The 24,710-nt window shown below is 52.7% G+C and overlaps 3 protein-coding genes across 6 annotated transcripts in view; 1 reads left to right on the top strand and 2 right to left on the bottom strand.

Moving 5' to 3' along the window:
* Positions 1–3,023, top strand: part of CEPT1 (choline/ethanolamine phosphotransferase 1) — a 33,278-nt gene extending 30,255 nt beyond the window's left edge. For all 3 annotated transcript variants that reach the window (XM_068173188.1, XM_068173186.1, XM_068173187.1), the window contains exons 8-9: positions 398–523; positions 2,236–3,023. In XM_068173188.1, coding sequence (XP_068029289.1) covers positions 398–523; positions 2,236–2,355 — 246 coding nt within the window. In that variant the 3' untranslated portion in view covers positions 2,356–3,023. The remainder of the gene's footprint in view (positions 1–397; positions 524–2,235) is intronic.
* DRAM2 (DNA damage regulated autophagy modulator 2) overlaps positions 1–24,710 on the bottom strand; it is a 146,839-nt gene that overhangs the window by 45,631 nt on the left and 76,498 nt on the right. The window lies entirely within an intron of this gene.
* Positions 8,112–20,289, bottom strand: DENND2D (DENN domain containing 2D). The gene is made up of 12 exons (XM_068173183.1): positions 20,220–20,289; positions 16,876–17,060; positions 16,224–16,336; positions 16,029–16,098; positions 14,829–14,906; positions 14,598–14,738; positions 12,482–12,630; positions 12,171–12,348; positions 11,670–11,711; positions 10,984–11,074; positions 10,327–10,566; positions 8,112–9,031 (listed from the first exon to the last, which is right to left on the bottom strand). The coding sequence occupies exons 1-12, from the start codon at positions 20,272–20,274 to the stop codon at positions 8,970–8,972; spliced, it is 1,404 nt and encodes a 467-aa protein (XP_068029284.1). The 5' UTR covers positions 20,275–20,289; the 3' UTR covers positions 8,112–8,969.

Here is a 24,710-nt window from a genome sequence, read left to right as displayed (position 1 = left end):
TGGAGAAAAAGAGGTGGAGAGAGAGGAACACCAAGTGTACTTGACTTTTCGAGCTCCAGCAGCTGGGAGTTTTTGTTTCCACGCTCAACTTTAAACGTTACCAGTCTGCTTCCATTTCACTGTTTAGTTTCTGGGAGGAGGAAGAGGTGAGCTGGAAAACTTGTTATTTTTTTTTCCTGTGCTACATTCTCTGCTCTAATAGAAGATGCCTCTCTGCAAACTTTGCATCTCTGTAGCTGTTGGAGCACCATGGTTCAAACAATACTGTTGCTGCCACTTGAGTATTTGGTATTTTGCAGTAATGTGGCTTGAACTGTATGGTTTTGGCTTTGTATATTCTGAAATCACTATGCCTTGGCTGGCATATGTTTATTTATTAAACTTTTTTTTATTGCAGGTTGCCCACATGACCAAGAGTGAGATGTATCTGTATGACACAGCATTCATAGGCCCAGCATTGCTGTTCCTTGACCAGTATTTTAACAGCTTTATTGATGAGTATATTGTCCTCTGGATTGCCCTGGTGAGTCCAAGCTCATTTTATTAATTAGCTTTGCCACTAATTCATTGTGTTGGCTGTGCCCATACCCAGCTGTGCCCTGGAAGTGGTGGGGGGGATAGATTTGAAGCTGTTGCAGAGCTGAGCAGGGTCACAGTGTCCTTGGTTTGGTGTTGGCACAGTCCTGGGCACTGTCTTTAGGGATGGTCTGGGTGAGGGGATCGAGGCACTCCCAGTCAGTTTGCAGAGGACACCAGGTAGGGTGGGACGGAGATCTTCTGGAGGGATCTGGACAGGCTAGATCCATGGCCGAGGCCAGCGGTGGGAGGGTCAGCCATGCCAAGTGCCAGGTCCTGTCCTCAGGTCACAACAGCCCCATGAAATGCTCCAGGCTGGGAGAAGAGTGGCTGGAAAGCTGGGAAAAGATCTGGTGGTGCTGCTGACAGTGGCTGGACATGAACCCAGGTGTGCCCAGGTGGGCAACAGCACCTGGACTGTCACAGCCATGGTGTGTCCAGAAGGCCCAGCGTGGTTCCCTGTGCTGGCACTGCTGGGGTAGCTCCAGTCCTGGGGACAGCTCCGGGCCCCTCCTGGCAGGAGAGACACTGAGGGGCTGAGGTGTGTCCAGGGAAGGGAACAGAGCTAGGGAAGGGCCTGGAGCACCGGGAGCAGCTGGGGGAGTTGTAGCGGCTCAGCCTAGAGGAAAGTTCTGGCTTTGCATGACTCCCTGACAGGAGGGTGCAGCCAGGGGAGGTCAGGCTCTGCTGCCAGGACACAAGGGCAAGGGGAAACAGCTTTAAGCTGGGCCAGGGAAGTTGAAGTTGGATATTTGAAAAAAAAAAAAAAATCTGAAAGAATTAATCAGGCATTGGAATAAATTGCCCAGGGTAGTGATGGAGTCACCATACCTGGAAGTGTTCAAGAGGTGTCTGAATGTGGCACCTGGTGACATGGGTTAAGAATGATTATGGTGGCTCTGGGGGTGATGGTGGAACTCGATGATCTTGAAGGTCACTTCCAACCTTGATGACTGTGGTAGTTCAAAATTTCAAAGCAATGTAGCAAATATTCAAAGCTTAAATTAGAATATTTTGCAGATGATTGTTGCTGCCTCATTAGCAGGGTCTCTGTGATGGGCAATGCCAGGGTGCTCTGGCTGTGGCTTAAGCTCTGGAATGTCTGTCATGACTCCAGCATCCATTGGGATAAACATCCTAAATTCAACTTATCAAATGCACAAGTTTAATGTACAAAAACAGTGTTAACCTTTCAGTAAAATTGTGTTGAGGTGGTGGGAAAAGACAGCGTGTGTATGGTTATCACCATTCAGAGTTAATGGGGCATTTCACAGTATCTCTGTAGCTGCTGTAACTCTTCTCCACTTTCTGATTGTACAATTAAGAGTTTATCTTGTCTTAGGCTGGAAGAAAGTCCAGCATTCCCAGAAACTCTTTAGGGAGTGATGCCCCATCCCTGGAGGTGTCCAAAGCCAGATTGGACAGAGCTTGGAGCCACCTGGTGTAGTGGAAGGTGTCTCTGCCCATGGCAGGGGTGGAGCTGGATGGGCTCTAAAGTCTCTTCCATCCCAAGCCAGTCTGGATTCTGTGGTTATTCCTGGAGTTGGAGATTCAGCTCAATGGACCGCAGTGCTGTGCTTGTGGAGTGTGGGCTGTTGCACCCTGTGTGGCACATAAGGAACTTGCAGGTATAACTGTGGATGACTTTTTCCTGTGCAGATCCTGTCCCTGTTTGACTTGCTCCGATACTGTGTCAGTGTGTGCAACCAGATCGCTGCCCACCTGCACATCCACGTGTTCCGCATCAAGGGCTGCCCCACGCACTCGAACCACCACTAGGGATGGGAGCTGCCACAGGGGAATGGAGAAGGAGTTGGCTTTCTACAGGAATGGATGAAGACTTGTAGGAGACTAAGGCTAAAAGCAGATATGAACAAAGTAATTTATAATAATTAATGTTGTATAACTTTTCTTCTTTGTTATCAGTAACACTCCTTAACTAGTCTCCTGCCTGAGAGAGTGAATTCCAAGTTCACCCTAGTCAACTTTCCATGTAGTCAACTCTGTTGGTTCCAAGCCTGGGAAAGCATGCAGGAAGAAAATGCTCTGTCTTTGTAATTACCTTGATTACAAATTAATCTCTATATGGTGAATGGATCCCCACCAATTGAAGTTTCTAATGTAGTGTAATTACAGCTGCAATCTGACTTGCTTTTAATTTTAATATTTCATCATCTCTTAGTGAAATACTTGTTTAGTGTCCACTTGGAATTTATTTACTAAAGACCTGAGCTGGTAAAAACCCAGAGATATCTCACTAAGTTGTGTGGCTGCAGCAGCTGCCAGGTGGGAGCCAGGCTGGGGTGGTTTTTGCTCGTGCATTGCTGACAAAGCGGTTTCATGCTGAACAGGGTCCTGCGAGCCAAGGGGTGCCCGGCATGCAAAATAGTGTGGTATCTTTGTCAATTAATTTTATTTTTTTAAATAAACATTATCTAAAAAGACAACTTATTTCTCAATTTTCTTCAGTAGAAAAGACTATAAGGAAAAAAAAAATACTGTTTACTTTTTTATGTATAAAACTTAAGCAAAATTTCCTTTCTGCTCTTAATAAATAAGAATTCTGAGAGCAACAATTGTCTTGAGATGTATGTGTTGCTCTGTTGTGCTTATACTTGTGAATGACAAACCTGCCTGTGGCTTAGAGAGTCGTTTTCCAGTGCTTTTATGTGGATCGTGTCATTCCAGGATCTCTGAGAGCTTTTCCTGCTATATAGTGCAGTAAGTTTGGGTTTCTTTTTTCTGTCATTATTTTCATACCATTTTAACTGTGGTGAACTGCATGAGGGGCACTAAGATTAATGGAGGGTTTAATTGCACGTTCATGAAATTCACGTGGTGCCACAGGCCCTGGCACTGATGGGAACTCCGGTCCCGAGCAGAGGGGCTGAAGTACCGAGCAGGGAGTGACTCCGAGCAGGATCTGCCTTGGCTGTGGGGAAGCTGCTGGGGACAGAGCTGGAATGCTGGGATCCCATGTCTGAAATCCCAGCCCTCTAACCATGGAGCATCTCTCTGAAGGTGGGAAGGAAGTCCTTTGTGCTGGGAGCCCAGGCCAAGACAGTGCCTGTGGACAATGACATGGCTCTAAAGAAATTAAACACAGCTCATGGTCAGAAAAAAAAATGAACCAAAAAACCTCACACCTCAGTAAGAATAAATCAAAACCTCCCTCAGCTCCTGGAAGCGCTGACTTGGATTTCCTCTGATACCCCAGAGATTAGAAAATGTGCGCAGGATGTGGAGAGAAAACTCAGTTCCTGCAGTGCTTAGAGAGGTTTGAAACCCATGTGCCCTCTCCCTGGGCAGTGCTCAGTGTCTGGCTGCCGTGGACTGAGAGACTGAGCTTGCTTGTGTCCTGGCAGGGACAGGACTGGAGGGGTCATGGAGGAAGGTGGCTCTGGTTTAGTGGGCTGTGCTAGGAAGTGGAGCAGAGGTGCCAAGTCCTTTGGCTTAGCCTTGGCACAGGGAAGTGCCCAGTCTTGTGGCTTCTGTGCTTGGAAGAGTCTTGGTTGGTTCCTTCCCGTGGGGTGGCACCAAGTCAGCAAGTGAGGTGGAGGTCATGTGTCAGCCTGGGGGCACTGGGGGAATCAGGAGCATGCTCAGGATGAGGAAGAGACTCCTATAAGGCTTCCCCACTCCACCCTTGCACTCCCACTTTGAATCTTGTGAGCAGCAGTTTTATGGCAAGCGCAGCTGAGAGTTCTTTGGGGACCTGGCCCTGTGTTGGGGGTCCCGACAGGGTCCCTGCCAGGCTGGAGCCAGAAAGGAGGTTTGGTTCCTGCATCCTGATGCACGTGGGGCAGCTCTCAAGTGTCCTGGAGCTCTGCTCCAACTTCCTTGGAGCCAGGAGCATCTCCATGTATGAGGTGACAGTTCTAGAATGACTTATATCTAGAATTTTTAGATATAAGTAGAATTCAGGGAACTCACTGAGTTTTAACTCCCCAGCAATGAGCTGGGGAAGGGGTTGATCTGGACAATGTAGCCTCTGCTACTGTCCTACAAGGGCAGCAGGTAAGTCTGCAAGGGAAGGGCCTGGAAGGGTTTGAACATGCCCTTTACAAATCACGTGTTTCCTTTCATCAGCATGAAGTGGGTGCAGAACTGTTGCTTGGAAAGTCCCTCCCTGGAGTGTGAGTGGTGTCCTTGAATCAGAATCAGTCTGGTGGTTCATCAAGTCCAACCTTTGACCAAACACCTCTGTGCCCACTTACCCGTGTAAACAAGGAGATTCCTGCTCTCAGTCCTCAGGGGTTTAAGATTAGGCCACTCCAAATAATTTGTTACTCATACTTGAGACTGGAGAAGAAACAAAGCCTTTAAAAGGCTGTGCAGGACCAGACTTCCATGTGCAAAGCTAAAGCCTGTTGCTGTTCAGGAAATGCAATAAGACACCTTTTTCTGAGCTTTTCTCAGAAACTCCCTGGAAGTTTGGATGCCCCCGGCCAAGAAAAAATTCCATTTCTCTGCTGATACAGTTTCAGTGTTAGCAGGGAACAGTCACTGCTGGCAATCCAAGGCCTCTAAAGTACTGCTATGGCTCTGGGTATGGTGACAGATAATGGAATAAACAACCTTTCCACCTGCTTTGTTTGTGGCCATGAGTCACCTCAGATGTGCTTGTGGGGTTGAGAAGGGGGACAGGGGATTTGTGGGCTCAGCCTGATCTCATGATGATGCCCTTTCACTTTCTGTTGTGTCAAGAAGATGCTCAGGAGGGAGAACTGCAGCAGCAGCAGCACCTAGGAATGAGATCACACCCTGCTACAACAATACAGTTCTGCTCTGCAGGTTTTCCTCTCAGTTTGTAAAGAGAAGCTGGAAATTTCCACTCGGTGTTGTGTTGGCTCTTTAAGAACTGTGTAAGGAGTTCCCTTGCTCTGATAAGGGGTTTAACACAGAAAAGGGGCAGGTCAGGACACCTCAGGGCCTCTTTCTGTGTCATCAAAGCATCAGCTTTGTTTCAAAACATTTATTTTCCTCCCCTTCCCATCCTACTCAGCTTGCCCCAGTACCTCCAGTGCTACTGTAACCTAGCTGTGAGTGTGGAATGGAGCTGCAGAGGAGTTCAATCATTTCCAGAGTGAGGACTACAGCAGTTCAGAGGTTATGGCCAGGTGGGCTGGGAGGAGGGTGGGAGCACAGGCTCTTCCTGCCCTGGAGCGGTTGGAAGCACTGGGCTGTTACCCCTGTGCTGGCTCCAGCAGGGTGAACCCTCCCAGGACTGTTTGCTGGCACCAAGGCCACTGGCAGAGGGTGACACATACCAGAGCATGAAATTATCTTTCCTAGAGCAGCTGCATAGCAGGGATTGAGTCCCAAATCAGCAGCGGGGGCTGAGCTGCCTGCCGGCCGGGCCCCAAGTTGTTTGGATGGTGTGAGTTGGCCAGTGCTCTGCTGGGAACTATGTTAACAATTTAGCAGAATAAATGAGCTCTTTCCAATTCAGGGAAACATTTCTTGGCGCTGTTTTATTTACTGTTGTAGGCTTGGATCAAGTGTTGGGCAAATCTCGAGCAGGAAGAAGGATTTAAAAATACACTGTGGGTTATGCTGATGTGCTGCAATGTGAGCCAGCCCCAGTGTCCCTGCTCCCAGCAGCTCTAGCTGAGCCTTCCTAGTGTGTCCCCAGCAAACAGTCTGTCTGAGCATTAAAGGGAGGGTATTAAAGCCAGAACTCAACAAATACCTATGAAAAAAGGTGAGTGAATTTTTACACAAGGAAACAGTGATAGGACAATGAAGGAGTGGATTTAAACTAAAATAGGAGATTTTTAGGTGGGATGTTAGGAAGAAACTCTTCCCTGTCAGGGTGGTGATGCCCTGGCCCAGGCTGCCCAGAGAAGCTGTGGCTGCCCCTGGATCCCTGGAAGTGTCCAAGGCCAGGCTGGACACTGGGGCTTGGAGCAACCTGGGATGGTGGAAGGTGTCCCTGCCCAGGGCAGGGGGTGGGACTGGGTGATCATTAATATCCCTTCCAACTCAAACCATTCTGGGACCTGATGATTCTAAGGCAGCTCTGGCCCTTCTGAAGCTGAAGTTCACCCTAGCCTGGCAGCTGGAGCACTGACTGCATTTGAAAATTTATATATTTTTTGATTTAAGGATGTTTTTGTGTGTCTGTTTTCAGCAGTTGAGGAATAACTTTCTGTCAGTTTTTTCTCCAGGAGGAATTAAGCAATCACACAGTCCAGCCCCTTGGGTGATTTGCAATTGTTTCCAAAAGAACTACTCCCAAAACGACGACCACTTCCCAATTTCTCAATGAGATGGTGTTTGGCTTCATAACCAAAAGGTTTGGCATCTCCTCACAACATAATGAACAAGCAGGAGAAGGGTGAGGCAAGTGGCCGTTTCCAAAGGGATTGTTCATGATATCTGCCCTTGATTTTCCACACCATTTTCTGCTGTCAGTTGAACTTTGAAAAATAAATATGATTAAAAAAAAAAAAAAAACCACATAAAAATACCACTAACCTTTAATTTCCTGTAGTTAACCCTGTATTCTCTCTACCCATGAGGGGGATTTTGTGGATCCAGAGAAGACAACCCCAGTACCAAAAATCCCCTTTTTTCCTGACAAATAATTCCTGTTCTCTTTCCAAACACACGTGGAGGCTGAACAACAAATTGACTATTTTCTTTCAGCAGGGCTGGAGATTTTCACTGCTGTTTGTGCCCTATGTCCAGCCGTGTTTGTGTCACATTTGTGCCTGACTAGACAAAGGGTTTGAAAATAAATATCCTTTATCTCTCTTGTTTGGGTGGATGTTGCCCAGCTCTGAGAATAAAAGCCAACTGGCAGCCTGGTGGATTTCAGTTCTTGTGCAAAATCCTCTGCTGGGGCTTCCAGTAGTACTGCAGAAATTGTGTTAAACTGGATTTGGAGCCAGGGGAGGAGGCATCAAGGTGGTCAGAGGGATGAAGCAGCTCTGCTGTGAGGAGAGGCTGAGAATTGGTGTTCAGTCTGGAGAAGAGAAGCTTTGGGATGACCTAACTGTGTGCTTTCAGTACCTGAAGAAACCACAAGAAAGATGGAGAGAGACTGTGGACAAGGGCCTGGAGTGACAGGACAAGGGAGAATTAATTCCTGCTGGCAGAGGGCAGGGTTAGATGGCATACTGGGGAGAAATTCTTCCTTGTGAGGGTGGAGAGGCCCTGGCACAACAGAGAAGCTGTGGCTGCCCCTGGATCCCTAGAAGTGTCCAAGGCCAGATTGGATGGGGCTTGGAGCAACCTGCCCATGGCAGGTGTCCCTGCCCATGGCAAGGGGTGGAATTAGGTGATCATGAACATCCCTTCCATCACAAAACAGTCTGAGATTCTATGATTCCAGGATATTTTTGATATTTTGATGCTTGGTGGGTACCAAGTGATGTGACAGCTGGCTGTAATGTCCCAGAGAGGAGAAGAATAAAGCTCTGTCTTCATTCCCAGCCTGTGCTGGGAGAAGTACCTGGGTTGGGTTTCTGTTGATGGGACCAGTCAGATCTGCAGCCCCAGCCCAGCTCACCTGCTGCAATATTTACGTCCTGGGTGAGTATATTCCGAAAGGAGAACTGTCATTTAGCTTTAATCTGCTGCTGGCCTCACATTTCAGAGAGGAATTGCAAGGTTTTAAGAGAAGTTGGCACCAAGACCAGACCCAAGGAGGATGGTGACAGGTTTTACTCTGGGATGGAACAAATCCTTCCTCTCTCCCTGAAGCAGTTGATCAGCTGTTTCCCCTTGACACCCCACAGCCATGTGGCCCTCACAGTTTGCTCCAGCACAAATAAATAACCTGCTGGAAATGAGTATTTTTGTTTCCTTAGAAAGCCAAACTTGGCTCTATGTGGCACCAGTGATGCAGCAGCTGCGAGAGAGGAAACCATTAACACCACCCCCCCACACCCCCATTCCTGCTGGTGTTCAACAATGGCTCAATAAAACAATATAAACCAGTTGTTAGTAACAAAACCTCAGGAACTGTGCAATGGGACGTTCCTTATTTGCAAATCCCTGGTTTGTTTTAATGAGAAGTAACACTATTTCCTACTCATGCCTTTTTTTCCTCCCTTCTAATAATTACTTTAAACCCCTGTTGTCCTGCAGCCAGCCCTGGCTGCCCTCCCTCTGTGTGAGGTGTTGGGGGGACAAGAACTGTGCAGGGCCAAGCACTGGGAGTCACAGTCTGTCCCTGGAGCGACCACGATCGGGAAAGAAATCCCAGCCTGGTGCTACTTCTGTGCAAAGAGTTTTCCAGTGCAATAATGCCCTGAGAAAGAAAGGGTGCTCAGTGCTGCCCAGGCAGCTCAGGAGTCCCAGGTGGGCAGGAACAGAGTCCAGTATGGTGCTGCTGGCAGGGATGTGTCAATCCCAGTCCTGTTCCCCTGCTCCCACGCTGGGCTTCAGGAGTCCCTTCTGTGCTTCTTCTGTTCATGGTACTCTATTATTTTCTGCTGGAAATATGCTGTGGAGGAAAAAAGGTCATGGGTGAGGTGCTGGTGTTTGGAATGGGAGATACAGGGCTGCCCATCCTGAATCCTGGGAAGTGTTTGTGTCCCAAACCGTCCTGGGTTACGGACACCTGCACCCACAGAGGACCTGGGGGAAATGTGGAAATGAAGTGTCCAAGGCAGGCTGGATGGGGCTTGGAGCAACCTGGGAATGTGGAAGGTGTCCCTGCCTATGGCAGGGGGTGGGATGAGATGTCCTTTAAAGGTCCCTCCAACCCAATTTGTTGGAATTTTGGGATTCTATACGTCTATGAAATGGGGGTGGTTGCAATGCCACCCATCCCTCTCATCCAAAATAGGCTGTATTATGCTGGGTTAGCCAGAGGTTTTAACCCATGTGTTCACTCCTGTTCAGTTTTGTGTTTCCCACCAGCAAGGAAGGGAGAAAGCAGCAGACCCAGCAAAAAGCCAGAATGGTGATATAGACTGGGAATACAATAAGAAAACAGGGATTAGGCTATCCCTCTCTTTCTCCCCAGGTTTGCCCTATAAGGTCTCAAATGAAAGGGCAGAGAAGCAACACCTGAGGCAGTGCCAGCAGGAGTCCCCCAGGCAGGGTGGCAGATCCCAGCCCAGGATGTCTCCATCCTGCAATACAGTTTTTGGGTGGTTCCCTCCACCTCCACTGCCCATTTGTCCGTGTCCCAGGCTGGGAGGAGGCTCAGCTCTGCCCTGTGCCCTGTAAATCCCCGGGAAGGGGGAAAGACCAGCCCTGCTGCCACAGAGTTAGGAGAGTTAGGGGCTGAGCTGAGTCAGGCTCCTGGCAGTTGCTGCTGTGCCCAAGCCAAATGTTTGTGCTGCTGTTGCTTGTTTGCCTCAACACAGAGCTCCCAGTGAGCTGGCCCCAGCTCCAGGTGAGTGACAAGATCTAAAATGAATCATTAGAGTCCAGAATCCCACACTGCTTTGAGTTGGAAGGGACCTTAAAGCCCATCCAGTTCCAAACTCTGCCCTGGGTAGGGACGCCTTCCACTAGACCAGTTTGCTCCAAGCCCCATCCAAAGTGGCCTTAGACACTTCCAGGGATGGGGAGTCACAAATGGGCTTTTTTTTTTTTTTTTTGCTTGACAGGTATGGAGAGATGAGGCCATTGAGAGCAAACAGGATCTGCTCAGTGCCCTGAGCACCCTCAGCTTGGGCTGCATCCCATCCCTCACCAGGCACGAGGCATCTCTGCCCCTAAACCAACCAGCCCAGGGTTCCACAGAGCTCACCCGCCAGGGGAAGGGACGAGAAATGGGACCATTACCTTCCTGTGGGATCCTGCTCTTCTCCGCTTCCTCAATAAATAGGGAAAACATGTTCGTCTTCACAAACTTTTTCAGGAATCTGCGGCAGCTCTTGGAGGTGATGGCCTTGCAGAAGGCTCGCTCCTGGAAGCTGCCGGAGCCGCTCCTGCCCCACTTGATGTGGGAGCCGTAGTGCCCGACCAGCCGCACAAAGAAGTGCACGAAGGCTTCCGACACCAGGGCGTTCAGCTGCTCCGAGGCTAGAAGGGGACATGGAGCACGAGAGATGGGGATGAGACCTCTGAACACAGACAGGATGGGCTTATTTTAACCTGGTCTGTGTTTGCATCCCAAGGAATTGCTTGCTTAGAGCCTTCCTCTGCCACTAATCAAGGATCAGACTAATTTTGCTGAGGGAACCCTGGCTTTCCAGGGTGTTGCTTTCCAGGGTGGCAGCATCTTAATGTTCTAAATATTAGCAAAAATCCATTTTTTCCAGTGGAATTAAATGTTCCTGCTCTCGTGTTTCAAAGGACAGAGGAAAACCCAAGGGATTACCCCTGCAAAAAGGGGGAGAAGCATCCCAGACCAGGTGACTTTAGGAAAATCCTTTGGCTGAAGTCTCTAGCCACGGAGAGGGCAGATCAGGGCTCTTTTACCATCACAGACATCCTTACTGTGCACGTTGTTGTTGTTGTTGTGCCTGTTCAGAGATAGCAGCATCTCGTTCTGCAGCTTTCCAGGCAGGAGCTCCTCCTCATCCCCCACCTGGAAGGCAATGGGGCTGTGAAGCACTGGAAGGAATCCAGCTCAGGGGGGCTTTCAAAGCTCATTAATTAATCATCATCACAATGTCCTGCACAGATGTGAGTTGGGATATCCAGTGCATGGACCCTGCTATTCTGGCTCAAAAACCAGGAGCAGTGGCTGTAGACATCCCCACATGGGATGTTCCCCCTGGGAGGGTGCCACTGAAGATGGCTCTGCCCCCAAAATCATAGAACCACAAAATCCCAAATGGGTTTGGGTTAGAAGGGACCCTAAAGCTCATCCCATTCCACCCCCTGCCATGGGCACAGACATTTTCCACTAGACTACATTGCTCCAAGCTCTATCAAGCTTAGCCTTGGGCACTTTCAGAAATCCAGGAGCAGCCACAGCTTCTGTGGGCAATCTGGGCCAGGGCTTCACCACCCTCACAGGGAAAAATTCTTTCCCAAAATCCCATCTAACCCTGGCCTCTGACAGTTTGAAGCTGCTTAAAAATGTGGAAGCTGCCAGGTAGCTGACACCAAAGGAGAAAAGTTTATCCAGGGGTTATCCAGGCCACCCCCAGCCCCACAGCCACACAGGGAGGACCTACCGCCCGGATGATCTTCCCTTCACAGAGATCAACTATCAGAGCCTGAAAGAGAGCAGGGAGTGAGCAGGTTTAGCCCTGCCAAGGCACCTGGGCTTCCTCCCACCCATTTTGGGATGGGACTGGTGTGTCACCAACCCATGAGGGTGGCAGGAGAGGGATCAGCCCCTTTCTGCAGGAGGGACCTGGGCAGGGGGACCAGGGCATTTCCCACAAGGACAATTTTTGCTGCAGGTTTGGTGGCTTGTCCCCACACAGCTTTCCTCTGCTTCAAGACTGGGATGACCCCAACAGCAGCTCCTGGAGCCGCAGGAAATCCCAGGGGAATGTGGAGGTATCGCTCCAGGTGCCAACAGGAGGGGACATGGAGGACACCCTAATTTCCAGCCTCCCTGGATGGGAAAAGGGCACAATCAGAGCCTCTGGCCCCAGGGCCAAGCCAAACCTGAGGACACAGATTAACTGATGGCTCCATCCAGCTGCCCTCCCCTCCAGGTGAAATACCTCCTCCATTGGCTGCTCCAGGACCTGCTCCAGGTGCCGCATCTGGATGCCAACCATGAAGGGTGTGGGGCAGCACACTGTGTCCAGCAGGCACTCAGGGACCACGGGGATGTAGGTGTGAGCCCAGGTGAAGGGGTACAGGAGAGCAGCCACGGCGTGGATACACTGAGACAGGACACTGTGGAACAGGCAGCCAGAAGTGATATCACAGCAGGGGGGAGGGGACATCCCACCTCGAGCTCTGCTGTGTCCTGTGCCACTTTAAGGGCATTTTTTATGGGCATTTTTATAATAAAGAGATAAGGACTCACCTCAGTTCCTCAGCCAGGAAAATGAGCCGTCGTTCCAACATGGCAGAGGCAAAGATGTGCAGGATGAGGTGAGGGCTGAGTCGCTGGAGCAGAGCCTGGAACTCCACGTGCTCCAGGTGGGCATCCACAGGCCGTGTGAGCTCGATGAGCTGTCAAGGAAGAGCCACAGAACCCCAGCTTAGGAGGGGCAACACTTCCCCCGTCCTGCCCTGGCTTCCTGAGAAGGTGATTTGGAAGCAATTAATGACCCAGCATTTGCGGCATCTGCACCGTGTCCGTGTACAAGGGACAAACCTCATTTCATCCTGCCAGGAGATTCAGCCTGTGCAGCACTGAGAGCTCAGGGGAGCCATGAGTAATGTGCACTGTGGGGCTCTTTATTTGGGCACTGGGTTTTAACCCAAATGCCTCTTTTCTCCAGTGCTCCCAAGTCCCTGGCAGGGAGTGGCAGGGACGTGTCCCATCTCAGTGTCTGAGAGGTCATCTGTGAGCTGCCAGGAAAGGGAGGAGCGGGGAGGGCATGACTCCTACAAATGCCACAAAACCTTCCTCTAAAGTGTCTGTGGCAGGGTCAGCCTGGCAATTCCTGGCTAAGATGCCCCAAAAGTGAGGGATCTAATAGATATTTGCAAGGCAGGCTGGCTACTCAGCTGCATTTGCCCACAAGTCTCCCAATTCCATCAATCCCCATGGCAGCCAGACACGGTGAGTACTGAAAGATAAACAGGACTGTGCAGCTCATGCCCTTGGCCCTTCTCCCCATCCTTCAGGAAGAAAATCCCCTTCTCCACATGCTTTTCCACCAAAGCAGCATCTTCCCAGCCAGCAGCATCAGGCTTGGCTGGGCTCCACAGCCCCTTTCCAGCATAAGTCCTGCCCCATCCCCACCTCAGCCCATGCAGTACCCAGGATTTATTTCCCTTCCTTTCTTGGTCTCAGTGATCTCCTTGCTCCAGACCCTGCCCAGAGCCCCAGAGTGCAGCTCTTTTGAAGAACATCCTCATTCCTTCTCCCTCTGGCAGCCCAGGCTGTGCTTCCAACCATGGCCCTGGGACAGAGCATTGAGCAACCTGCAAAGTCTTGCACAAGTTCCCTGGATTAAGAAATTGCTTAGATCACCAGCTGCTAAATTGCTCTAGAGAGCAGGGATCCTGCTTCGGGCCCTCCCTGGCACATCTATGGGATGCTCAGCATTGAGGATATTTTGCCCAGCGCCAGAGTGGATCCTACCTATTTTTCCAGCTTGGCTTTGCCACAAGAGAAAGAAAAAGCAAATTAAAAAGCTATGCCCATGCGAGTCTGGGCTGTTTGTGGGAGCAATGAGATCATCTCATCCATGCCTGGATCAGATCTTTTCTCTACAGGAAAAGACTGGGCCTGTCACACACCTGCACCTGCCTGAGGGGCTAAACCAGGCAGGAATCAAGACTGGGAGTTGAGTACAGTGGTGTGGAGAAGAGTATAATCATGCAATCATGGAATCATCAGGGTTGGAAAAGCCCTCTAAGAACATGAACTCCGTGTTCACCACTAACCCCCATCCCCAAGTGCCACATTCATGTGTTTTTTTAACACTTCTAGGGATGGTGATTCCAGCACTGCGCTGGACAGACGGTGCCAGTGCCTGACCACCTCTTTTGGGAAAAAATTTGCAGCCCACGACAGCCCTTGCACCACTGTGCTCCCCAGCCTTCCAGAGGAGCTGATGCTGGCTCAGAAGCAGGAGCAGCTCCCAGCCCCTGGCACAACAGGCCCCTCCCAGCCCCTGGCACAACACCCTACTTCCAGCCCCTGGCACAACATCCTGCTCTGGCATCAGGGCGAGGCAAGTCCCAGCACAGTGTATGGAGAGCTTTTTGTGCAGCAGTTCCAGCTTCAGGCTGGGGGAGCTGCAGAGGTTGCAAAGATGGAGCAGCATCCCCAAGGAATGGGCTCCATCCTCATCCTCACTGCTCTCCTCCTGGATCAGGAGAGACATAACGCCCATATTCCCAGGCGATGAGGCCCCTGGCAGCCTGACCCACCCTGCTCTGCTACGGTCAGCACCCCTGGGTGCTGCAGGGGTGGAGGATGCTCTCAATGTAGAGCAGGAGGTGTCCCTGGGTCCCCCACCAACCTCTGTGCCCGACTCGGGGATGAAGCTTTTGATGGTGACAGTTTTCCCTGGAGCTGGGAAGGGCGATTCCCGAAGGCCCTGCATGAAGGGGTAGATCACTGCCATGGAGATCTGACGCCTCTTCTCCACCTCGTCCAGGATCTGGGTGAGAAAGACATGAGCTGGGAATCCCCAGCAGATAAAGGAGCAGTCACCAGGACCACCACTGGGCCAGAGCCACCATGTCCCTACCTTGGAGAAGAGCCCAAAGCAGCCCAGGCAGCTGATGATGCAGAAAACCTCAGGGAGCCGGACACCACGCCCGGATGGCTGGAAGAGTGTGGGAAAAAGATTTGAGCATGTCCCAGCCCCCTGCACCAGCTCCACACTCTCCAAAGGGATCCTCACTTGCTCTCCTCAAATTCCCAGTCACTCACTGGAAGATTTTCAAAGCTAGGGCCAAGGCAAATGATGCAGCTGATACTGGAAAAGCAGAGGGTGCCCAGAGAAAGTGATTTGGGTGCCTAAGCTGTTAATTGTTTTGGTGCAAAGTCTTTTGGCATATTTGCAAACTCTCCTCCCACCCAGGCACACATTCTCCAAGACATCCTGCCCCACCATCCTTGGGGTTAATCCTGTTTCCTGCTACAACAGGGGCCATCAGGATGAGTTCTTTGGCTTTTTTTTTTTCCCTTTCCAACTGGACTATCCTGGGTCTGTTTGCTCTCTGCACTTTCAGCCCTCCAGACATCCAGTTCCAACAGCCTGAGCTCATCCCTGGATGCCAAGATGGGAAGGTTCACCAGGATGAAGGGGTGGTGGATCCAGCTGTTGCCCAGGCTGTGGCACAGGGATGTCCTCCTGGATTTATGTCGCTGTTTAAAGCAGCAGCCAGGGAAGACCATTGCATCTCAGAGCCCCTGAGCTGGTCAAACCCACGAGTTGAGAAACAGCCACTGCGATTTTTGGGGATGGGGCTGAGGGCTCCTAGCTCCGTGGTACCTGGATGGCTGCATAGATGTTCACATCTGATCCCAAGTAGGATTTGCAGCCATCCTGACCACTGCAGACATGGGAAAGGAGCCAGGGAAGCTGTGGAAGCCAGTGAGGAATCACAGAACCGTTAAGTTTGGAAAAGCTCTCCAAGACTTCCTAGTCTAAAAGTAGCCCAGCACCACCATATTCACCCTAAACTGTATCCCCAAGCACCACATCCCCAGGCTTTGTGAACATTCATTGTTTCCTCCATCCAACATCTGAGTTATGGCTCAGCAGAGAACTTTAAAAACCCCCTTTGGGTACCCTCTTGCTGCTCATCATCACTGTGGTCAAGGCCGGTGGCTTTCTGAGGCACATCCCCAAGAGCTGAACTCTGGGCCTGGCAGGAGGTGACGTGTCCCACCGTGGGGAGGGGGTGACACCTCCGATGAGTGTGGGGTGGGGAGGGCTCACCAGCAGCCGCCTGCAGTAGCCAATCTTCCTGCTGCCATCCACGTTTGTCAGGACAAAAGAAAAGGTTTCGCTGCAAGGAGAGAAAATGTGGGGCTGGGATGAGTTGGGATGGACTGGACTGGGCTGGTCCTTCCAGCCCTCAGGAGTCCAGCGGGGATGGGGACCCCCGCCCAGACCCTGCAGTGGGGCAGGTACCTGGTGAACTCAGTGATAGGTGCCCAGTTGTTGCCGTCAGGGAAGCAGAAGAGGGGGATGGCTTGGAGGAGGCGTTCCTCCTCTTCCTTCTGGCCCTTCAGCAAGTTCTCACGCTGGATGGAAGCGATGCCAAGAGTCAGGGAGATGGAGGGTCCCCATTGTCACCAGGAATGGGGTGGGATTCAGTGGAATGAGGTCTGTCCGAAAGCAACCCCCGGCTCTGAATGATGCAGAAGGGGCCTGCACATGTCTGGACAAGCACCTCCCAAAAATCCAAATTTTGACTTTCACCCCATGGACAGTGAGGCAAAGCAGAGGGACCCTCTGCAAACTGTGCCACCTCCCTGAGATCTCTTCCTGTGCCACCTCCCTGAGATGTGATTTCCCCACTGTAGTTTCCCTTTTTGGGACAGGAGGCCAAGGACAGCCCCTGGAGCTTCCTCCTGGGGTTTGTGGCCCTGGAAGCATGGGGAGGAACAGATGGTCCCAGCAACCCCAACCCAGGGCAGGCAAAGCCCTGGGGTCTGGGACTGTGACTCAAGGGCATGGTGCACCTTTCTCCTTCCACAGCTTTAATGATGGGGAAGGAACAACATCCCTTTCTCCTCTAAATGTGGAAAACAAATCTTATCAGAAACACAGGACTAAATACCTTTGGGAACTGGTAGGTTATTTTGGGTTCATAATGTCCATCTGGCATCTTCTTCAGTGACACCACCACCAGGTACTCAAAGAAGAACTGTCCAGCAGAGTAGAAGACTGAGCTCCGCTCCCCCTGCTTCCCCTGTGGTACCCGTGGGGGGGTGTTTTCTGCTGCAGAGGCCCCATCTTTTCCTTCTGAAGCCAAAAAGATCCCAAAAAAATCCAATCAGAGTGCAATGAAAGGTGTGAGGTGTCCTGAGGGCAAGGGAGGACTTGCAGAGTTACATGTGAACTGGCTGAAGGGAACAAGGTCCTGGTGCCGAGGACTTTTGGTCCCCAAAAATGAACAGCTGGGGACATGGAAAGGAAAGAGAAATGGATTTTATGAGTCTTTTAGGGAAAATCCTAAGACGCTCCCAGCCTTCCTTTGCCCCAGCCCAGTGAGGGCAGAAGGATGCTCAGAGCGAAGCAGGCACATGGAATGAGGGAGAGCAGATGGGCTCTGCATTAAACATCTGAAGGGAGGTGTGGGAATGTGTTTATAGCAGTAAATTTTATTCTCTTAGGGGAAGTAAACAGCAAAAAACCAGCCTAGATCTTGTTTGAGCACCTCCTAAAGCTCCAGTCAAATGAATCCCAACCTCTCCCTGTCAGGTGTCCTGGGAACTGCTGATTGCAAATGAGCTACTTCAGGGTTTCCCCTAAACCAAAGCAAAGCAGTTCCTGGAGATTACACCCCAGTTCTTGTTGGGCTGGTTGGGGAGGGCAGCTGGGAAGCATCAGCTGTCACACCCTGAACAACAAGGAATAGGAGGGGAAAGAGCCCCATCCAGCATCTCCAAGGGCCCTGGGATGACCACAGTGGGACAGTGAGATCCGAGGGCTGGAGAGGGGACTAGTTAAATGCTGGACAGAGACTGCAGCCAGGCCATGCCACAGCTCTTCCCTCTCCCAGAGGCCACTTGTGCCTCCCTTTATACCTTGTTCTTGACACAGAAACTGTGCCATCTCTGATTATGGTGGGGAACTGGAGCAGAAAAGTTGAGCTGCTCTTTTAGGAATAACAAGGAAAATAAATATGTGGCTGGATGAGATTACTGGCTCTTGCAGTTTGTCCTTGGATCCCAGAGTTTGTCCCTGGGCTCTTCTAGTTGTGCCACAGATGGTTAGGACAAGTCATGGCTGTGATCAGCTATTCCCATTATCCTTCTCCATGTATGGCATCCTCCTCTAAAAGCAGTGCTGGAGGACACCCTGCCCACATGTCCCTCCAGCTCCAGAGCTATCTCCTTTAGTCTGGAAACACCTCTCCAGCCTTTGTTCCAGGTCACTGGGAGCTGATGGGATTAGAAGGCTCATAAGAGGAGGTGGCACTCATGGTCCCATCACAGGATGTTCCTTCCCAGGGACTGGAAATTCCTTTCCCAGCTCAGGGTGGGGGAATGCTCAAAGCTACCCCTTTGTGCACCCTGGGGCTGCCCCACCTCCACATACAAAGTCCTTCCTCTTTGGCAAGGCGAAATTCATCCCAAAGAGGACCCTTTGTGGCAGGTGAAGGATGAGACCTGGCTGAGGATACCTCTGGTTTATCCTCATTGGGGATCATCCTGGACCTGCCCAATGAGGTGCTCCAGGCCAGGGAAAAGTTGACAAGATGTGCATTGCTTCTCCTGCTCTTCCTTGGGATGCTCCAGCAATGGCTTTGGTCTGCTCCCACCTCTGACCCAGGCAGGGAGTTGTTGTTGGGGGGACCCCAGGGAAGAAGGCTGTGTCATGGGAGGGCTGCTGTTGTCCCCCATCCATGCTGGACACTGGCATTGGCTGTTTTCCCATCACCAGGGCAAGATGAAAGTGCAGTTATATCCTGCCTATCCAGTCCCAGTCTACATTTCAGAGAACAGATCTGCTTTCCAGCACGGACTGCATTTGCATTTTGTCCATGGGGTTTACAAGCAAACAAGCCAAACCTGCTGCTCTGGAGAGCCTGGCCTTGCCAGGCTACAGCTCTGCCTCTCACACGTGGAAGTGTGCATCCCCCAGCAGTGCCAGGTCTGGCTGCAAAGCCCTCACTGGCAGAGCCCAAATCCCTCCAAGACCACAGCTCCCCATCCCCGGGCTGGACGATGAGCTCCAGGGAGGTGTGGAGTGAACTGTCAGGCAGGCTGAGTGTGGTCAGAGATCCCAGCGCTGCCCCAGACTGGCAGGGGTCACAGCGCCTCGTCTCCCGGGAACGTAAGTCAGGGTCACAAGAGCCAATGACTCTCCCACAGCCATGTCAGGAAGATTCGGGGAACACCCCCAGCACCCCAGCAGTGGGAGCATCCCCTGCGCAGAAGGTGACGGGTGGCCGGGGTGCTCTCACAACTCCCGGATGGAAAGTGGCTGCTGGTGACGTGGATCTTCACCCTTCCATCCACCGGGCACGGAGAGGGCAAAGGCTGCCGCGGGCTTTTCTTATCGCTCAGCCCCACTCTGCCTGTGGCACAACCGGTTTCTTTCCTCCCGGAAAACTCCCGACGTCTGGTGTGCCAAGGTTTCCCGACCTGGTTTGCGGGGGAGCTCAGCTTCCCGTATCGCCCAGCTGCCCACCTGCCCCAGCGGAGAGGAAATGGCTTTGGCTTTATCAAACCTCGGGCAACATCGAGCTCATGCGGAGCCAGAGCCAGCACAAAACAGACGGGGAGGGGAGCACAGTAAGCCCCCCCCAGTCCACAGACTGCTCCAACCTGCTTTGTTCTGCCTTGAGATTCGGCAGCCAGAAAACTCTGGTGATCCTTTCGGTATCTCGGAAAAGATCACAAATCCCAAAGAACCAATTTCTGCACCGCCTTCTGAAGGCTCCGCTAGACCCAACTGTCCCGAGGGGCACCGTCTCCCTCGTGGGTCCCTCCATGGATACCCTCAGGGGTGTCCCAGATGCCACGCGCCCGCATGCCCTGCGATGTCTTAGTGGGGATGTGGGGAGATAGGGGATCTGTGGGACCGCCCCTGGGGCTGGGGCTGGCTCGGTTGGGAGGGGGTGGGCTCCCGGGAGATGGGGTGCAGCTCTCGGGATGGGCTCTACCCCCGGGATGGGCTGAACCCCCGAGGACGGAGCAAGAGATGCGGTGAGTCCGGCGCAGCCGGCCCGAGCTCGGCTCCGTGGGGTGGGGTGAGAACGGGCAGGGCTGGAGGGACCGAGCCGCTGCCGCCGGTCGCACCCGGCGCAGTCGCGCTGCCCCGCCCGGGAACGGCCCCGCTCCGCCGGCAGCCGTCGGCTCCCGCAGCCGCGGCAGCGGGGACGGACCTGTCCAAACACCGACACCGGCACCGGCAGCGGCACCGGCACCTCCCGGAGCCCCTCCCGCCCCTCACCTCTGCGGCCGGCGCGCCGCAGGCTCCGTCGCAAGAAGTTGCCGAGGGAAGCCATGGTGGTCCCGGTGCGGCCCCGGCCCGGCCCGGCCCGGCGGGGAGAGTTCGGCTTCCGCCCGCCGCGCTTTCGCTTTCCCGGGGGAGGAGGGACGGCACGGGGCGGAGAGGAGGAGGAGCGGGGAACCGGGCAACACCTGGCACCGGCCGGGCACGGAGGACTCGCCCGGGGAGAGGGCGCACTGGGGCACGGGGTAGCCCGGGAAACCGGGAGAAACGGGCATGGGGTCCCGGGAGCATCGGGAATGAGGGGAGCAGGGAGCCGAGGATGCCAGGAGGAACTGGGGATGGGGGATCCGGGAGTACAGGACATGGGGGTAAGGGAAGAACCGGGAATGGGAGTCCTTGGGAGCACTGGGGAGGAGGAGTCGGGAGCACCAGGCACGGAGGAGCTGGGAGGAACCTGGATGCGGGGGTCCTGGGAGCATCGGGAATGGGGGAGGCGGGAAGACCTGGTTGCAGAAGAGCAGGAGCACCGGGCACGGGGGTACAGGGGGTACAGGGAGCACTGGGATCTGAGACTGAGCGGGCACGATGGTCGTGGAGGAGCGGGAATGGGGCAGGTGGGAACACCCCGAGTTAAAAGGATGCCAGGAGGAACCAGATGTGGGACATCCAGGAGAATCGGGCATGGGGACACCCAGAGCACCGGACACAGAGGGAGCTGAGCATCCCCTCAGACGGGTCTGGGCATCTTAGTGGGGAGCCGGCCTAGGCTCGGACACAGGGTGTGACTGGGCACAGCGTGGGAATCAGGGTGTGGACACTTGGAACAAGGTTTGCCCTACATCACAGGGGACAGAACACTCATTCCCCAGGGCCACAGCATTGCCCAAACGCTGCTCCAGCCTCCTGGTCTCCTCCAAGACCTTTTCTCCCCAGGACCCCACCAGTGCCAGGACCAGTGCCCAGCGCAGCCTCTGTGGGGTCGGATGGCTCTGACCCATCCCCTCCAGGGTACAGATGTTTTGGTGTCTCTTGCTCTGCAGTGTGGTGCGGAGTCAGCCCATCACCCGCTCCGGTGGCTCCACTGTGCTTTATTCCCATGCCATGGGCTGCGAGCTTGTCCTGACCGCTCAGGCATGCCAGCGGGGGTGTGCTTTACCTCAGGCTGGTGTTTCTTCTCCGATCAGAAGTTTTATCCTCCGTCCCAGATGTACTGAGAGGTGCTTTGTCCAGGTCTGGGGCTAGAAGCCAGTTGCCATCCGCCTTCATTGCAGGATGGAAAAGCAGTGTCCTGGTGCTTCTATCCAGGGGTTTCCCTGTCTCAGGCATGCTGGGACACTGAGGAGCTGCTCGGCTTTGCTGGGTGGTTTCACTGCTCTGCACACACCAACAGGGAAAGTCCCTTAAAAACCAATGATGTTTTTAAAAGGAAAATTCCCCTTTCCTATTCTCAGCCTGTCCACCAGTATTTCCTCTGCTGTTTTTGGGTAATGCTTAACTAAGTTGCAGTTACTAAGTTGCAGTAACTAAGATCCATTCCAAACCAAACAATCTCTGATCCGAAAATTGAAGTAATGAATATCTTCTATGATCCTAATTAAACATACAGAGGGGCCTTGGGCACAGCTACCGGTTATCAGACTCCAGGTGTGATGATCTGTGCACAGTTCTCAGCCCCAGTGCCAGCTTGAGGCTGTTTGCAGCTGCAGAGCCGATTCCCTGCACCAAATGTCATCTCTTTTATTTTGCAACGTCTCCCATTCCTCTCCCTTTCCCGAGTGTGGGCTGGAGCTCGAGGATGGGTTTGCAGTTGTCAGGAATGGCCTTTGCCGGCTTGCAGAGGTGGTGGATGCTTCCAAAATTCATCCCCATCGGGACACGTGCCTCTGATTCAACCAGGATGCTGCCTCCTCATTGGGCTTATCAGGGAATTGCTGGTCCAGGAGTCATTTTTCTGTCTAATTTTGAGTGGGTGGGAAAGCATTTGTGCTTCTCGAAGGAGAGGACAGTGTGTTTGTTTGTGCACAGGGCTTGTTCCCAGGACAAATTTCCTCTTGGCACCAAGGGAAAAGAAAAAGTTAGGGGTTTTCCCCTCGATTTCGGAGGAATACGCCTGCTTCCTGGAAACTGGCGCCACCTTAGGAAAACAGCTGCTGCTTTCAGACAGAAGAAAACCCCCGAAATTCTTTGATTTTATACCCATAAACAGAATTTTTTTTCCTGCTTTCTCTCTTTAAGGCAAGTCTCTGATTGCGATCCTGCCTCGATAACGCCGTGATTCCGCTCAGGCGGCTTCTGTGCGGGAGTAGAAGCACCGTGTTCCAGCCACAGAACCTCCTGCTCCTGAAGAAACACTGTCCCTTTGTGCCATTGCACAATCCAGCAAACCTTGCGTTGCTGAGAGAGGTTGAACTTTTGAATATTTCCACTGAAAGCTCCTTTCTGCGGGAATCCGGCCGCCCATGGGGACAACAAACGGGCGCATTGTGGGATCCTGGGGGCCGCTGGCCACCGCGCTTCCCCCGCTCGCCGTCGCGCTGCTCTGTCGCCGCTGCCAAAGTCATTTCGTTTCCCTGAGCAACCCCAGGGAGTTTTGTGTTTGGCTGCTTTTCCCTCCTTGAAGTCCCGGTGCTGCTGCATACGCGCTGGAATTCGGCTTTCTGCAGGCACGGTGTGCTCAGACTGCAAATATCCCGCGGGAGCGGGAGGGGAGCGTTGGGAGCGTGCCCCGCATCGCCCTGGGACCGGGGTGGCCTCATCACTGGGACCTTGCTTGCACCTCAGCTTCCTCCTCCTTCTCTGGGCTTGCAGCCCTCGCCTGACCCCGGTGCATTTTCCCTCCTTCCCCATCCTCTCTCTGGGAGCCGGAGGAGCTCAGGTGCCGCGTGAGCTGTTTCCATTTTGCACCCAGGCTGGGATCGGGGCTTAGAAACGGAGGATGGAGTGCAGTCGCGGCATCCCTGGCACGGAGGCCGCCGAGGGCAGCCCGAGGATGGTGGGGAACCCAATGCCCTCTTTTCCAGCCTTTCCCGTGTCAGGGAGTTTCTCCCACTGGATGGCGGCATTAGAGCAAAGAAATCTCTCTGCCAGAGGGGACCTTCCCCCCCTGGTTTTCTGGCTCCCGGGACGTTTGTGCTTGGGCTGAGGATGTGTGGGTTCAGCACACTCGTGTTTGCACCGTTCCTGCCAGCGATGCTTATCTCTCTGCCCTATTCGGTGCTTCATGGTCCCTTCCAGCACCCCAAAACGGGATGCCATGGAACATCCTCTGCCAGCTCCTCTTCCCTGTGGGTGCAGAGGGACCTGCTGGGGCCTCAGCTGGGACACTTTAAGCCACAACCTGGAACAAAGCAGACCCAGACTGGGCAAGGAAAAGAGATATCAGCCTTCATGGTACACCAAAATCACAATTTCTTAGTAAGGCACCTCCCTTATCTGCCCAAAGCCCTCCATGTTACAATTGCGGGGGTGCAGAGACCTCCATGTCAAAGTCACACACCCAAACATGGCCCATTTTTGCATGGAAAAAGATTTGGGCCCAATTTTTCCATGGTGGTTGCAGTGGAGGATCCAAAGTTCCCAGGCACTGGAAAACAAAGACAATCTGGCCACTTTTCCTTGCACCTCATGGTTTTAACCCCAAATATTTCAATCCACCTTTGGAATTTCATGGACGTGGTGGTGGGCAGGGGGGCTTGCGCAGTGCTGGGTGGGCAGGGAAGGCTCATGCTGGGCTGCAGCCCCTCTGCAAATACAGTGCAGGGCAAGCGCTCAGAGGCTGTTTTCTGGCCAGGGGACATCTCAGCTTACAGGCTTCCAGCTGGGCTGGCATTGCTCTTGGCACATGGGCAACCACAGATCACAGAATCACAGGAACCCCTGAGTTGGGAGGCACTCTCAGGAACCATTCAGTCCAACCCCAGCCCTGCACAGGCACCCCAGCAATCCCACCCTGTGCACCCCTGGCAGCGCTGTCCAAACACTCCTGGAGCTCTGGCAGCCTCGGGGCAGAACCCCTTCCCTGGGGAGCCTGGGCAGTGCCCAGCACCCTCTGGGGGAAGAACCTTTCCCTGATCTCCAGCCTGGCCCTTTCCTGACACAGCTCCATGCTGCTTTTGCTGAATTATTTTCCCTGCACTCTGGGGACAGTTCCATACAGCATCACAGGTGGGAGCTGTCCCACAGTGCCAATAAGCAGGAGCATTATTTTTAATATCAGCCTGTGTTGCTGTTGCACTTGACCTTGGCAGCTTTTTATTCTGTAATATTTCCACAAGGAACAGGAGCTCAGCTACACTGACAAGATCCTTCTGACAAGCAACTTTTTCTGCTCTCCCTGATACAAACAGGAATGACCTGTGGCCAACACAAATTTTTTTGAGAACTCAGTGACAGGAGCTCTAAGCCTGAAATAAATCAGGGTGTTCACTCAAACAGCATGGATGGAAGAACAGCAGCAATCAGGGTTTCAGTCCCACATTCCTCCAGAAC

This window comes from Anomalospiza imberbis, chromosome 26 (assembly GCF_031753505.1).
Source record: "Anomalospiza imberbis isolate Cuckoo-Finch-1a 21T00152 chromosome 26, ASM3175350v1, whole genome shotgun sequence".
Taxonomy (NCBI): Eukaryota; Metazoa; Chordata; class Aves; order Passeriformes; family Viduidae; genus Anomalospiza; species Anomalospiza imberbis.
Note: the sequence above shows the minus strand (reverse complement) of the source record. Positions and strands in the feature narration are given on the sequence as shown.

Excerpts from the sequence above, each read along its gene's own strand:
- DENND2D (XM_068173183.1), bottom strand. The coding sequence starts at position 20,274 with ATGGCTTCCCTCGGCAACTTCTTGCGACGGAGCCTGCGGCGCGCCGGC. Across the intron at positions 17,061-20,219 it reads GCGGCGCGCCGGCCGCAGAG|AAGGAAAAGATGGGGCCTCT; the intron begins GTGAGGGGCGGG and ends TTTTGGCTTCAG. Across the intron at positions 11,075-11,669 it reads AAGGGAAGATCATCCGGGCG|GTGGGGGATGAGGAGGAGCT; the intron begins GTAGGTCCTCCC and ends ATTGCCTTCCAG.